Source organism: Pan paniscus, chromosome 2 (genome assembly GCF_029289425.2).
Source record: "Pan paniscus chromosome 2, NHGRI_mPanPan1-v2.0_pri, whole genome shotgun sequence".
NCBI lineage: Eukaryota > Metazoa > Chordata > Mammalia > Primates > Hominidae > Pan > Pan paniscus.
Window position 1 is genome coordinate 177,097,980 of NC_085926.1, and position 16,300 is coordinate 177,114,279.

The 16,300-nt window shown below is 35.1% G+C and overlaps 2 protein-coding genes across 5 annotated transcripts in view; one reads left to right on the forward strand and one right to left on the reverse strand.

Annotated features, from left to right (window-relative positions):
* PIK3CA (phosphatidylinositol-4,5-bisphosphate 3-kinase catalytic subunit alpha) overlaps positions 1–5,850 on the forward strand; it is an 84,863-nt gene extending 79,013 nt beyond the window's left edge. For both annotated transcript variants that reach the window (XM_034957744.3, XM_055110704.1), the window contains exons 18-21: positions 137–307; positions 869–986; positions 1,090–1,241; positions 4,958–5,850. In XM_034957744.3, coding sequence (XP_034813635.1) covers positions 137–307; positions 869–986; positions 1,090–1,241; positions 4,958–5,228 — 712 coding nt within the window. In that variant the 3' untranslated portion in view covers positions 5,229–5,850. The remainder of the gene's footprint in view (positions 1–136; positions 308–868; positions 987–1,089; positions 1,242–4,957) is intronic.
* A 1,714-nt stretch (positions 5,851–7,564) lies between these two features.
* The window catches only part of KCNMB3 (potassium calcium-activated channel subfamily M regulatory beta subunit 3), a 30,148-nt gene continuing 21,412 nt past the window's right edge, over positions 7,565–16,300 (reverse strand). For 2 of the 3 annotated variants that reach the window (XM_057301959.2, XM_034957746.3), the window contains exons 3-4: positions 15,366–15,564; positions 7,565–14,154 (exon numbers count right to left, since the gene is read on the reverse strand). In XM_057301959.2, coding sequence (XP_057157942.1) covers positions 13,774–14,154; positions 15,366–15,564 — 580 coding nt within the window. In that variant the 3' untranslated portion in view covers positions 7,565–13,773. The remainder of the gene's footprint in view (positions 14,155–15,365; positions 15,565–16,300) is intronic. The other variant, XM_057301960.2, reaches the window with a different exon arrangement.

Sequence of the window (16,300 nt, forward strand, 5' to 3'; positions counted from 1 at the left end):
AAATTAAAATTGGGGAAAGGCAGTAAAGGTCATGCATGACAAATTTACTAATAAAATACTCATGTTTTAGCCTATTAAAACATTTGCTATTTTAAAATTCCATCATTTAATTGTAAACGTGTTACTCCTCTTTCAGAATGTTACCTTATGGTTGTCTGTCAATCGGTGACTGTGTGGGACTTATTGAGGTGGTGCGAAATTCTCACACTATTATGCAAATTCAGTGCAAAGGCGGCTTGAAAGGTGCACTGCAGTTCAACAGCCACACACTACATCAGTGGCTCAAAGACAAGAACAAAGGAGAAATGTGAGTTGTATTATTCTTTCTTCCTATGTTAATCTAAGTTTTTGTTAGATGAATCTGTCGGTGTTTGTGTATTCCTCTGAGTTAGACCAGAGAAAACAATTGTACTTTCTATGGAAAAAAATATGCTCAACCTTTGAAATATTTGATGTTAATGGATTTAAATGATTATAATTACTTTTAATTTGGTAAAATCTTAAACATTCATTTTATGTATTATCTAAAATGTATCGTTATTGCTTATTCTTTTTAAAACAAATGAATATTGCACATTCAAAATTTTATTTCTAATTCATTGTTAAAATGATTAGAAAAAAATAATTTTAATGACATGCTAAGTATTTTTTCACATGAAGAATTATGCTTTGGTCAGGGAACATCTGGAAATTTCCTTAGAAACCCATGAAAACTTCACAATCTCAAAATCTTTGGACATAATTTCCTTATTCGTTGTCAGTGATTGTTTTCATTGTTCAAATGGAAACTTGCACCCTGTTTTCTTTTCTCAAGTTGGCCTGAATCACTATATTTCCATACTACTCATGAGGTGTTTATTCTTTGTAGATATGATGCAGCCATTGACCTGTTTACACGTTCATGTGCTGGATACTGTGTAGCTACCTTCATTTTGGGAATTGGAGATCGTCACAATAGTAACATCATGGTGAAAGACGATGGACAAGTAATGGTCTTCTCTGTTTAAAATGTTTTGGTGTTCTTAATTTATTCAAGACATTTTGTATCTGCATATATCAAACTATAACATAATTTCTTATTTTTGAAAGCTGTTTCATATAGATTTTGGACACTTTTTGGATCACAAGAAGAAAAAATTTGGTTATAAACGAGAACGTGTGCCATTTGTTTTGACACAGGATTTCTTAATAGTGATTAGTAAAGGAGCCCAAGAATGCACAAAGACAAGAGAATTTGAGAGGTGAGCTTGAGCAATTAAAAACACAAAATAAAGAGTTCTGGCTGCTCTATTAGAAACAATATTTTTCAAGCAATTTCAAAATAATAAATGTTGGCTGGGTGTGGTGGTTCATGCCTGTAATCCCAACTCTTTGGGAGGCCGAGGCTGGAGGATCACTTGAGCTCAGGAATTGAAACCAGCCTGGGTAACATAGTGAGAATTCATGTCTACAAAAAAATTTAAAAAGTAGCCAGGCGTGGTGGCATGCACTGTAGTCCCAGCTACTCAGGAGGCTGAGATGGGAGGATCACTTGAGCCCAGGAGGTTGAGGTTGCAGTGAGCCATGATCACGCCACTGTACTCCAACCTGGGCAACAGAGTGAGACCCTGTATCAAAATAAATAAAATGAAATAATAGAAGTTCTTTTACCACTTTAGCAAAAACTATTTTTTGTTTGTTTTTTATTTTATCTTATTTCAATAGCTTTTGGGGTACACGTGGTTTTTGATTACATGGATGAATTAAATAGTGGTAAAGTCTGAGATTTTAGCGCACCTTTAACCCAAGTAGTGTGCTTTGCCCCCAATATATACTTTTTTATCCCTCACTGTTCTTCCCACCCTCTCCCATCTGAGTCTCCGTAGTCCATTATATCACTCTGTATGCCTTTGTGTACCTATAGCTTAGCTCCCACTTACAAGTGAGAACATACTGTATTTTCAGGTTTTCCATTCCTGGCCTCCAGCTCCATCCCAGTTGCTGCAAAAGACATTATTTCATTCTTTTCTGTGGTGGAGTAGTATTCTGTGGTGTATATGTACACTTTCTTTATCCACTCATTGGTCAGTGGGTACTTACGTTGGTTTCATATCTTTGCAATTGTGAATTGTGCTGCAGTAAACATACGATATGCATGTAGATGCCTTTTTGATATAATGACTTCTTTTCCTCTGGGTAGAGGGATTCCTGGACCAAATGGTAGATCTACTTTTAGTTCTTTAAGAAATCTCCATACTGTTTTCCATAGAGGCTGTACTAATTTACATTCCCACCAGGAGTGTATAAGCATTCTCATTTCACCACATCCATGTCAACATCTGTTGTTTTTTGACTTTTTAATTATGGCCATTCTTGCAGGAGTAAGGTGGTATCTCATTGTGGTTTTAATTTGCATTTCCCTGATGATTAATGATGTTGAGCATTTTTTTCATGTTTCTTGACCATTTATATATCTTCTTTTGAGAATTGTCTATTCATGTCCTTAGCCCACTTTTTTTTTTTTTTTTTTTTTTTTTTGAGATGGAGTCTCACTCTTGTTGCCCAGGCTGGAGTACAATGGCATGATCTCAGCTCACCGCAACCTCCACCTCCTGGGTTCAAAGCAATTCTCCTGCCTCAGCCTCCCAAGTAGCTGGGACTACAGGCACATGCCACCACACACGGCTAATTTTTGAATTTTTAGTAGAGACGGGGTTTTCACCATGTTGGTCAGGCTGGTCTTGAATTCCTGACCTCAGGTGATCCACCCGCCTCAGCCTCCCTAAGTGCTGGGATTACAGGCTTGAGCCACTGCATCCCACTTTAACCCACTTTTTGATGGGATTCTTTGTTTCTTGCTGATTTGAGTTCCTTATAGATTCTGGATATTAGTCCTTTGTCAGATGCATAGTTTGGGAATATTTTCTCCCATTCTACGGGTTGTCTGTTAACTTTGATGATTCTTTCTTTTGTTATGCAGAGGCTTTTTAGTTTAATTAGGTCCCATTTATTTTGTTTGTTTTTGTCGCATTTGCTTTTGGGGTCTTAGTCATTTATTATTTGCCTAGGCCAGTGTTTAAAAGAGTTTTTCCTAAGTTATCTTCTAGAATTTTTATGGTTTCAGGTCTTAGATTTAAGTCTTCGATCCATCTTGAGTTGATTTTTGTATAAGGTGAGAGACAGGGATCCAGTTTCATTCTTTTACATGTGGCTAGCTAGTTTTCCCACCACCATTTATTAAACAGAATGTCCTTTCTCCAATTTTTGTTTTTATATGTCTAAGATCAGTTCGTTGTAAGTTTTTGGCTTTATTTCTGGGTTCTCCATTCTGTTCCATTGGTCTGTGTGTCTGCTTTTGTGTGTATCTGCTGTTTTGGTAATTATAGTTTTCTGGTATAATTTGAAGTCCAGTAATGTGATGCCTCCAGATTTGTTCTTTTTGCTTAGTCTTGCTTTGGCTATTCAGACTCTTTTTGGTCGGTTTTATATGAATTTTAGGATTTTTTTTTCTAATTCTGTGAAAAATGATGGTGACAGTGTTTTGTAGTTTTCCTTGAAAAGATCTTTCACCCCCTTGGTTAAGTACATTCCTAGGTATTTTTTTGAAGCTAAAAGGGCTTGTGTTCTTAATTTGATTCTCAGCTTGGTTGTTGTTGGTGTATAGCAATGCTGCTGATTTGTGTACACTGATTTTGTAACCTGAGACTTTACTGAATTCATTTATCAAATCTAGGAGTCTTTTTTTTTTTATCTTTTTTAAGACAGAGTCTTGCTCTGTCCCCCAGGCTAGAGCGCAGTGGTGCGATCTCAGCTCACTGCAACCTCCACCTCCTGGGTTTAAGCAATTCTCCTGCCTCAGCTTTCCAAGTAGCTGGGATTACAGGCATGCACCACCATGCTCAGCTAATTTTTATATTTTTTAGTAGAGATGGGGTTTCACTTTGTTGGCCAGGCTGGTCTTGAACTCCCGATCTCAGGTGATCCTCCCGCCTCGGCTTCCTAAAGTGCTGGGATTATAGAAATGAGCCACCACACCTGGCTGAAATCTAGGAATTTTTTGGAGAACTCTTGGGTTTTCTAGGTATATGATTATGTCATTGGTAAACAGCTATAGTTTGACTTCCTCTTTTCCAATTTGGATGCCAATGTGGGCTTCCTTGTCTTGTTCTAGTTCTCAGGGGGAGTGCTTTCAGCTTTTCCCCATTCAGTATGATATTGGCCGTGGGTTTGTCACATGACTTTTATTATTTTGAGGTAAGTCCCTTCTATGCCTAGTTTGTTGAGTGAAAAACTATTTTAATGTTTTTTTTTTTTGTATTTATTTGTGTGATGCTGTGAAGGAAAATGGAAAGGGAATACAATTTAATTTGTTGAGCTAATTAAGGCCTAAAAAGAAAGTAATCCTTAAACTTCATAACACATTAAAGGTTTTTATTTACTGAGCTTTAAATAGTTGGACTCCACCTCTATATTGACAAATAATGTATAGTGCTTAATACGACATTTTTTGGTCATACACTTTGAGGAAAGTCAGTCAACCATAATCACCTTGTGTATTCATAACTTTTTTACCACCTTATGGTATCTCATTAGACTATATCAGACTTTAAAGTACTTTTTACAATCTTCTATAAAATTCTGCTTTGTCTACAACACAGTCCTGACTCTAGCTTAAGCACAAAAGGATTTAGTATGAACCAATTCATACATTTAATACTTATTAAACTCCTGACATGCCAGGCATTGTTGTAGGTGCTGGTAATAAAGCAGTTTTTAAAAAGTCCTTATTCTCTTGAAGTTTACATTCTAGTGGGGTAAAGGGAATCAAAAGATGTTGGTAAGAGAAGTGAGAGAGGAATGCTATTTTTTTATAGCTTTGTCTACGAAAGCCTCTCTAATTTTGTGACATTTGAGCAAAGACCTGAAGGTATTAACATCATTTGCTCCATACTGACCAAACTATTCTTATTACTTATAGGTTTCAGGAGATGTGTTACAAGGCTTATCTAGCTATTCGACAGCATGCCAATCTCTTCATAAATCTTTTCTCAATGATGCTTGGCTCTGGAATGCCAGAACTACAATCTTTTGATGACATTGCATACATTCGAAAGACCCTAGCCTTAGATAAAACTGAGCAAGAGGCTTTGGAGTATTTCATGAAACAAATGAATGATGCACATCATGGTGGCTGGACAACAAAAATGGATTGGATCTTCCACACAATTAAACAGCATGCATTGAACTGAAAAGATAACTGAGAAAATGAAAGCTCACTCTGGATTCCACACTGCACTGTTAATAACTCTCAGCAGGCAAAGACCGATTGCATAGGAATTGCACAATCCATGAACAGCATTAGAATTTACAGCAAGAACAGAAATAAAATACTATATAATTTAAATAATGTAAACGCAAACAGGGTTTGATAGCACTTAAACTAGTTCATTTCAAAATTAAGCTTTAGAATAATGCGCAATTTCATGTTATGCCTTAAGTCCAAAAAGGTAAACTTTGAAGATTGTTTGTATCTTTTTTTAAAAAACAAAACAAAACAAAAATCCCCAAAATATATAGAAATGATGGAGAAGGAAAAAGAATGATGTTTTTTTTTGTCTTGCAAATGTTCTATGTTTTGAAATGTGGACACAACAAAGGCTGTTATTGCATTAGGTGTAAGTAAACTGAAGTTTATGTTAAATTACATTGATTGGAAAAGAATGAAAATTTCTTATTTTTCCATTGCTGTTCAATTTATAGTTTGAAGTGGGTTTTTGACTCCTTGTTTAATGAAGAAAAATGCTTGGGGTGGAAGGGACTCGAGATTTCACCAGAGACTTTTTCTTTTTAATAAATCAAACCTTTTGATGATTTGAGGTCTTATCTGCAGTTTTGGAAGCAGTCACAAATGAGACCTGTTATAAGGTGGTATTTTTTTTTTTCTTCTGGACAGTATTTAAAGGATCTTATTCTTATTTCCCAGGGAAATTCTGGGCTCCCACAAAGTAAAAAAAAAAAAAAAAAAAAAAATCATCATAGAAAAAGAATGAGCAGGAATAGTTCTTATTCCAGAATTGTACAGTATTCACCTTAAGTTGATTTTTTTTCTCCTTCTGCAGTTGAACTGAATACATTTTTCATGCATGTTTTCCAGAAAATAGAAGTATTAATGTTATTAAAAAGATTATTTTTTTTATTAAAGGCTATTTATATTATAGAAACTATCATTAATATATATTCTTTATTTACATGATCTGTCCCATAGTCATGCATTGTTTTGCACCCCAAATTTTTTATTGTTCATAGCAGCATGGTCAGCTTTCTTCTTGGTCTATAGATGAGGCTCAGGCACTATCCCATTTATACCAATAACCAGTGTATAACTACTTAAGGAAAACATAAAAACTTCATCTTCTTTCCTTTTATTTCTTATGTGAATCTCCCGTCTTCCATTCTCTTTTATAATTGAGAATGTCTCAATCATATGAAATTAGTTACCAGAATTAACACAATTTAGACTATCTTCCTGATTCCTTAAACCCCTTTACTGAAGTATACTCATGAATAATACTTTAAAATATGGGGGAATAGAAACCATGAACTTTTTACCTTTTTAAACTATTTATCCATATCTCCAAAGTAGAAAATTAAACCATTTTAAGATATGTCTCATTCCCAAGTAGTCAGAGCTCACTCTCCAACTTTATTAAATACTATTTGAGCACAGGACACATTCTTAAACATTTTGAAAAACATTAACCCAAGATGTAGAGGCTACTGCTAGTCGTCATTCTAGAATCTGATATTTTACTCTGTATTTGAAATGAATGATTAATGTCCTAGGAAATTAGGTTTAGCAGATGTCCAGGTGCCACATCAAAAAAGTGCAATAATTATTGACAGTTTTTTAGATTAGGCATATTATTGGAAAACAACTTTATAAAGAGTGAACATTGTATACTCTAGTAAAACAGCATCACTTTAAAAATATTCATTTATGAAATCTGTTACCTATAGTTGAAGTCTTGAGTAGTGAACAAGGGACTCTAATACCAATACTCTTAATATCTGGCTATTTTAGATCCCTTAAAGGGCATAATTATTGGAAATTTAGGTATTTCACTAAAGCATGTATATAATATTGCCAACAAGAAAAATAAATTTGAAGATTAAGGGAACTTACTTCTGCAAACTGTCTTGCAATAGTTAAGCAGAATTTAAACTCTGTTTTAAGCAGGAAACCAGAAAGATTATTTTGCAGTTGTAGAAGATTTCATAACTTATTAAAACTTATTAACATTTTGTGTTGTTTAGATATAGGCAGTTCATACATACTAACATCCCAGCCTTTTCAATATCAGGGTTAAATTATAGGAAAACTCAGTAAAATGGTACAAATCTGAAACTTTGATGGTAGAAACTGAAGATTTAACAGAGAACTGTGTTTTACCCGAGTGCCAAAAATGCTGTGAGCCTCCTTGCACAAAATTTATACCACTTTTGCATTTTTATCTATCAGTCCAGATAGTTGTCTCCCCTCCTTCTCCCAGGACCTCTCCACCATTAAAATGCACAAACCACATGGCCGATTTCACCATTTACATTTATTTTCAAAAGTAACTACAACCAAATTAATTCTATTAGAAGAAATGTAGACAAATTCTATAAAGACTATAGATTGTGACCTAAGAAAGAAATAAGGCAAAGAACCAAACATTGAATTAAATGCTACATGGGTGACTAAGATCTGTTTCAAGTCAGTGATAATATAGCCACTTCTGGGTACTTCAGTATCAGAGATCAGTTCTCGTGGTTTAGACAGTTCCTATCTATAGCTGACTATCCTTGTCCTTGAATGTGGTGTAACTGACTATTGGCTCTACAGTTTTATTGGGCCACTTAAGAAATATTTCCTTGAATAATTATTTTGAGAAAAAGTCTAAAAATAATAAAAATAATTTTAAACACACTGTAGTAAGAAATGACTGTTGGAAAATTATGCTTTCACTTTCTACCATATTCTCAGCTATACAAAACCATTTATTTTGAAGATTTTTAGACTACTGTTAATTTGAAATCTGTTACTCTTATTGTGGAATTTGTTTTTTTAAAAAAGATGTTTCTAATTGGATTTTTAAAAGAAGAATGGAATTTGGTTGCTATTTTACAATAGAACCTAAGCTTTTTGTGGTTCTTAGTGTCCTATGTAAAACTTAGTGTCAAAGTAATCAACTTTGAGATTTTCCCTTCTATTCTGCTTTATATTAAAAGCCCATTAGAAAATGGGAACCTGGTGAATATATAATGAATTGTAAAATATTTTAATGTGTAACTTTTTCAACTGTGAAACTATTGATTTTTTGATGAAAACAGCTGCTGATAAAGTATTTTGTGTAAAGTGTAGTTCTTATTAATCAGGAAAATGATGACTTGATTAGACTGTATATGCCCTCTTGGATTTTATTTTAAATGGATTGGTGACTTTCACATAGGTAAAACACAGTCCATCTGTATTCTTTTTTCCATCAAAAATCGAGTGATTTGGAATTATAAAAAAATTGTGAGCAGCCTATTTGAAAGGCATCATGGAAATTTCACAGCACAATGACACGGATTTGTTTTTTTCTTAATGATGTAAATCCGTTTAATTCATACTTTGATCAATAGCCCATGCTTGCCAACTCTGAAGAAATTTAATTTCCAGCAGTATTTTAAAGCTAGCCTGTTAACTTTTTCTGAATATTTAAAGTTCCTCTTTTTTCTATGTCTGCACAAACTGCAGACCTGGGCTGGACCCACATACTCAAGAGTCCACCTTAAGAAATTATTTTGATGTCCAAGACATCACTAAAATATTTAAGTTTAAAGATAATATGTGGTGTTAATTGTGGTGCTTTTACTATTTAAAGACAACTTTCATACTTCTGATGTTTTTGAGAAGAGGGGAATGTGAGGGGAGGGGGCAGAACAGGGAGGAGTTGTTTGAATGAATTACATTCTTTATATCCATCCTGCTCATTTGGGGCATGTCTTTAAGAGAAGGCTGAAAGTTGTGAGAGTATATTGTATACCGTAAGAGAATCAACTCTTCATCATGGATGGGATTGTGAAGGCTGAACTGTAAAATTCAGCATTGACAGCATCCTCAATTAACAATTCTTGGTGACAGAATAATACAGCTGGGCTGTTTTTTAAAATATAAACAATACCATTTTTAATTATTACATTAAAAATTGTAAATATATCTATGTGCCATGGCCTGGGAAGCCTGCTTTCTTTTTTCATAAAAATTATTTTTACTGTATGAAAAGATCATGGGGTTTAGCTCAAAATATCTGTGGTCCTGATAAAATTGGATTGGTAACTCTACCTCAGAAGGAAAATGGGAAAAAAAAATAGATGAGTCACAATTCAATACTTCAAGCTCAGAAACTGTGCAGATCACTGAATTTTAGATTTATAAAGTCAGAGTTGGCATGCCTTGTTTTTAATGATATGGAAGACCTTAAGAAAAAAACTTGGCTGAAGTTTAATCGTTGGTCCAGCCATTTGAAAAAGGCAATAGTTCGAGGAGGTTCCCGAATTCGGCATTTGAAATTCATTTTGTTCTCTCTTCTTCATTATTAGTGCATTTGGTGTGTGTATACTTGCACACAATTCTGTTTGTGTACACACTGCTTGCTTAGCCCTAGTCAAGAGGCATCTTTTATAAAAGGTGTAAAGAAATATCAAGGTTCTAAAATTCGGAAGAGTTTAGAATTTATTAGGAGTTTCCCAAGTTGGGATGTTAGTCTTGAAATAAACTTCATGCACCTATTCCACTTAAGGTTTTGCACCTCCTTTTTATTAGTGCAGTGCCATTTCTTCTGCTTGATTTTAGGTATGTTAATATTCCAGCCTTGCTAGTTAGCATAAAGTGACAGGTGTGAGCCATGAGGAAATTTTCTGACTTAATTTGTACACAACTACATATAAGAGTTTTAGTGGAGAAAAAAATTAGTACCTTGTGCGTATACAGTAGTTCGGTAAATGATTTTTCTACCAACAGTATACTCCATTCCTCATGTAGGTAAGTACAGAAAAGGTTTTTAAATGTATTTTGTTAGCCAGTTAAAGTCTATGAATCTATCTGCAACCTTATTTAATCTGTCACTACAATAATTTTGTGGTTATGCTAAGAACCATGTATACTTTTAGGTATTCTTACTTTTGTCAATTTTTCTAGGTTGGCAAGGAGGCAGAAAACCTTCATTGTTTCATATTAAAATATAATTAGACTAAACTTAATTCTAGTATGAATTTCCAAAATCATTATCTATTTATTTCATTTTTATTTAATTTTGTTTTTATTTCATTTTTAAAAGTCCCTTGTTCAATTTAATTTATGTTCCTAAGAGTGGTTGGAGAACTTGGCCTTCATCTGATTTCAAAAATGTTTTGAGTTTCAAATGAAGTTAATGGTTTCAGTGTGATTCAGTCCTCAGACCTAATTGGGTTGAATAAAATCTAAAAGAATATACCCTTTTGGAGCATAACATTTTAATACCTTGGGGAATGTGGCACTACCAAAAGAAGACTACTAACACGTCAGATGTTCACCTGGAAGCTTTATCAAGAAATTCGAACCACCCTTTTGGCCCCATTAATTGTAGCAAGTTTATTTCTCTATATTTTGTCATTCAGTGAATTGAAGTCCTGTGGTATACTGCATTCATTAGAAGAAAAACGTTTTTAATGTCCTTTTAATGATGGCCCAGAAAGCATTTGACACAGCAAGATGCATGTGTTACTATATTGAGAATATAGAATAATAACAGTATCACTAAATTTAAGACCTCTTCCCAGTCTTGCTGTTCCTAGCAAGAAGTTTGGCCTGTGACTGCACTTACTGTTTATGCTCATCAGAAACTGTCAATGTCTGCTTTTCTTTAACTCTGCAGTCTGTAACATCACGCTGTTTATTAAAAAAAAAAAGAAAAATTACTTTTTGTGTCCAAACAATCCTTAGTGTACTACATAAGCAAAAAACTGTGATAATTCTCTTTTGCCATTCCTTTTGAAAAGCAAGCCAGTGTTGCTAATAATCAAAATTTAGCTGAATTTGAGTTCTTTTCAGTAATGACTAAGAATACTTGATTGAAAATCTGAAACTATTATACCTTAAAAGCCAATTTTTCTACCCCAGTAAAGTGATGAATATTAAAGGAATGTATGTTTAAATATTTACTTCCCTTTAAGCATAAAGAATTATATGCTTGTATTTTAAGAAATATATGTATATACATATATGTATGAACGTATGTATGTATATGCAATAGGTAAGTAGACTTTTTTCCAAGTCATTTGAAGATGAGAACCTAGAAATGAAGTTAGGCTAGAAGCAAACTGGTTTTGCTTTCAGTTCTCATAAACATTGCAAAAGGTAAGTGTGGGCTTTTCTTTGACCATTAATGCACATAGGCATTAACAACTTAGTATTTCTGAGCAATTAAGCAAATAATTACTTAAATTTTATTTATTTGCCAAATGGTTTAAATAATTTTGAATTGACTTTGTTCTCCAGGGATAATCTCTCTCTTTGCTGGAATGAATCAGGTAGCTCCTATCTAAATGGAAAACTGTGGTAATTGAAACACACACTTTATATTTTAAATTAGCAGTTTGGAATTTGTTAGGGAAAAAAAAATCCCAGCAATTGCATATTGTTAGGTAGAAGTCAAATTTACAAAAACGGAATAGAGATGTGCCCTTGAGAAAAGTGTAGAATCTCAATGTGCAGATGATTTAAAATGTGCGTGCACATCAAATGTTCATGTGTACTTACATACTTTATTACAGAGAAGTCTTTGGTATACAAAATAGTTTACCACAACCTTTTAAACAGCAGGTTCTGGGCCTTAAATGCGTATCACATTTAGCCAAGAGAACTCAGGTAGGGGCATGGAAAATGAACTGCAGCTCCCTATCCCTAGCCTCTATACCAGCTGTCCAGTGAAAAGTACCAAGGCTCACTGAATGTTATAACCTAGCAGATTTTTAAATAAATGATCTAACATTTTTGAGCACCGCTACTAGATGCTAGAAGCTAAGCCAAAGTGTTTCACCTGCCCTACTTTGCTTATTCCATAAAATAACAACTGCGTGAAAGAACAGGTTATCCCCATTTTATAGATGAGAAAAGAAAGGTTTACACAGGTTAGCTTATTTGCCCAAAGTTGTAATTATGGCCTACAAAGTCAAATAAATCCTACTCTGAGACACATGTTCTTTCCACCATTGCACACTAGAAAGGAAAACACCAAGATTATTCATTACTGATCAAGTCAATATTGCTGTATTCAGCTAATTTAGTAATATGTGTCTAAATTAATTGCTAAAAGGGATTAAACTGACTTAGAATCAGTTTTTTGTTTGATTACATCTACATACAAAAGTAGCTTCAAATGTCTCATTCCACTGTCCATAATTTAAGATTTTTGAGTATAATAAAATTTTAAAGATACTTTGAGGCACTTTGGAAAATCAGACCAAAATCTCTTTTCCACTCATAGACTCGGCTTAATCAACCTGGAAAGCATTTGTTGAGAGCCTTATGACATCATTTAATAACCATGGTTGATTCATTAATTAAAGTACAGACAATTGTTGACTATCCATGTGGGACTTCTTTTCTATTAGGTTGATGCAAAAATAATTGCGGTTTTTCGCCATTAAAAGTTAACAGCAAAAACTGGAATTACTTTTGCACCAGCCTAATACGATGTGGATCATCTGAGATGAATGTTGAAATCCAGTATAGCTTCTTCATATTTCTGGCCCATTTTTCCCACCAGAAAGTGCACAAAGTGAAATGAGCTTATGAAAAGCTTAATTAACTAGAAAAATGTTACTGAAAGAAAAATTACATGGTACATGACAAGGCTAAATACTAGTAACTCTAAACTTAGTGAATTTTCTAGGCAGCAGCTTTCCTCTGCTGTCTAGACTGGTAAAGAACAAACTAAAGCCAAGCGCAGTGGCTCATGCCTGTAATCCCAGCACTTTGGGAGGCCGAGGCGGGCAAATTACCTGAGGTCAGGAGCTCAAGACCAGCCTGAACAACATGGTGAAACCCTGTCTACACTAAAAATACAAAAATTAGCTGGGCGTGGTGGTGCACACCTGTAATCCCAGCTACTTAGGAAGCTGAAGCAAGAGAATTGCTTGAACCCAGGAGGCAGAGGTCACAGTGAGCCAAGATTGTGCCACTGTGCTCCAGCCTGGGCGACGAGCAAAACTCCATCTCAAAAAGGAAAAAAAAAAAAACTATAATAAATATGTTAGCTCCATGTTTTCTTAAGTTTTCTACCAGATTTTTATCTTCGTATAGTGAACAAACTGTTAAGAACTTTTTTATGAGAAATATTTTAGTATGACTATATTGCATAGAGTTAGGCTGATGGTTCAGTGTTCAGTAGATTAGATACCCTCATTGTTTATTTCCATATTGACTGGTTCTAACTAGAGCTGAAATTAGGCAAAGAATATCTTGAACTCATTTTGCTATACAGGAAAAAAAACAGTGCTTCCTTAGCTCATTTGGAAAGAGATTGGGATTAGAAAAGATGGTGAATTTGTATGTATTTATAGAAATAAATAGAATACAAAATGAGGCTTTTAAATTTTTTCCCACATGAAAATATGATACTTTAATTATTATCTTTTACATTGTTAGTTTGCAGACAGGCATAATTAGGTCCTCAGTTGCAGAAATCACAGACATCTGAAGGCCAGCACTTTAATTTGGCCACCGTCTTAAGATTTCTCTGCTCTTCCTTTGCTCCTCCTCATACTGCACAGTTTGAACTGATGCTGTTTTATATAAGGTACTTTTCCACCTACCTCATCTCTGACTACAGTGCTATATTTTTCACACAGTAAGGACAGGTGTTGTGTTAATCTCACCATGCCAACAATCAGGGCACCACCTAGCAGAGTCAGTGAAGGCCAAAATAAACAGTGGAAGATAGCCATTTGGTCATACTTTTTTATAAGAATGACATCTTCAGATTGGCTGGCTGGACTGTAGAAGCATGAAAAGGGGGTTCCATTTTTGTGATCAAAGAATTCTTTTATGTCCAGAGCACTGTTGAGCAAATCATTTCTATCTTGGTGGCACTTAGGTGTGTAAAAGCACTAGGAGTATGGAAGAGGGAAAAAGATAAAGGCACTGTCACCAATACCAAATACTTAACAGTTTTTAATTATGAAATCGCTTCAGGCTGAAGTTATTAGTGGGCAGTTTCAATCTTAGAAGGTGGTAAAATATTACATAGCTCATGGGAAAGGGTTGATTGGAGGGCCACAGTGAAATGGCCATTTCCAGTCATTAAGCAAGGATGTGGAAGAGAATTCTTAGTTTATATGACATTGCAGGAGAGTCAGTGACCAACTTCATAAGGAATATGACTCCTCCCTACATGCAGGTTCTTGGACTCTTGGACAGTATGAATCCGTTTGTCCATTGAACAAAAATGTATTGGGCCTCACTATGAGCTTTCAACGCTTAGTAATGCCTCTGTTGTCTCTGTCTTGATCTCCTGTAGCAAAATATCACCCTGAAGAAAAGCACGTTGAGGCTTTTGCTCTAGACTCACAGAGAGGGAGCCCCACCTGGACTTTGGTTCCTGGGAGACAGGACCAGTGGAGAACGGAGCTCTGTCAGCTGCTGACTTTTTTCAAAAAAGCTTGAGGTTTATTACCATATCCATTAGGTACTTGAGGTCCTGTGCTAAAGGCCAAAAACTGTTTGAAATCTTAAAAATCATTGCATCCCAAACAGAAAACAAAAGTCATCGGATTGAAACTGATGCTTAAAGACAATAAAGTGTAACATGTCAACTAATCTAACACAACTCAACTTTTATAGTTAGGTATAAATATAAATTTTAAATCATATGAAAGACTATTTCAGGGATCATTTCTATAATTCGTTAAATCATATGAACCCATTGTGTAACTTACTAAAATAAAAATAATCTTTACATTTATTTGGTAAGAAAAATTACTTGATTCAAGGGAGACTGTGAGTACACTGTAGCATATGTCATATGGCGCGGAGTGGAATCTCCAAAAGAAAGACTCCCCACAAATGACTACTCATTGGCTCAGCCTATAAATTCCAGACACCAAGTTGTGAAATTGGAATAATTTCTCTCCTTTCTATATACCCCATTTCTCCACCAAGAAGAAAGCTTCATTTATCCTGATTTGATCACTATAAAAATGTTCACTCCAAAAAAATAGATTTATCCCTAAAGACAGCCCTGGGTTATTTATGTACCCTGCTAGGGACAGTCTGGCAGGGAAGGGTTGCTGTCATAAGAACTCTTTAAACTTTACAATACCTTGGGATTTATCTGGACAGCCTCTTCATTATAATGTAGGAGAGCTTTCTGACCTGAATGGCTGAGGTTCACAAACACCCGGAGACACGGGTACTTCCCCTGACCGTGGCAGTGCACACCACAGGTGAAGGCACAGTCCAGCCAGTCGTCCATGATATCTGTGTGGATGGCAGTGCAGGTTGATTCTTCTCTCTGAATGCTTCAATTTGAAAAAAAAAAAAATGTTCTTCACTTACTAGAAAATTTCATTCTACATTTTGGTGTGGTTATGAGCTTATGTACACAATGCCCAAGGCATTTGTGTACAAGGCATTTGTGTATTTTGAGGTGGTGCAGGATCCTTACAGCAGGTGCATAATAAACAGGGAGCATGGAAGACACAGAGTTGGGGTAAAGAGCCGCAAAGTGCCAAGTTCCACCTCACTTCTGATGACCCTACTGGCATATTTCTCACTACACCAGTGGTTTTCAAACTTCAGAATCATCTGTGAGTTTGTTAGAATGAAGAATTTGTTAAACTGTGGATTCCAGGGCTTCATTCCAGAAATTCTGGTTTGGTAGGTCTGACTTGAGGCCCAGGAATCTTTATCTTTAATAGTATTTAAGATGCAGGTATTTGGAGAACCACAGTGTAAACAGTGTTAGCATTACCATAATGCTGTAACCACCAAGATTCACCCTCACTCAGGAATCTCATCATCTCTCATGCTTCATCATCTCAAGATGCACTGGCTTGTCCTGATGAAAATGTGCCTTTGGAAGGAGTCTAACTACAGGGCCGTTGATCAACATAGCCTACACACTTTCTGGCAACAAGGTACAATTCCACATACCTGCTACTTCCAAAGAGGCAAGTGCAAATCATACATGGAATCTCTCAGTAGAATACTTACCATATTTTTGCTATCAGTTAAGTTCCTAGAGGTCAAGAGCTA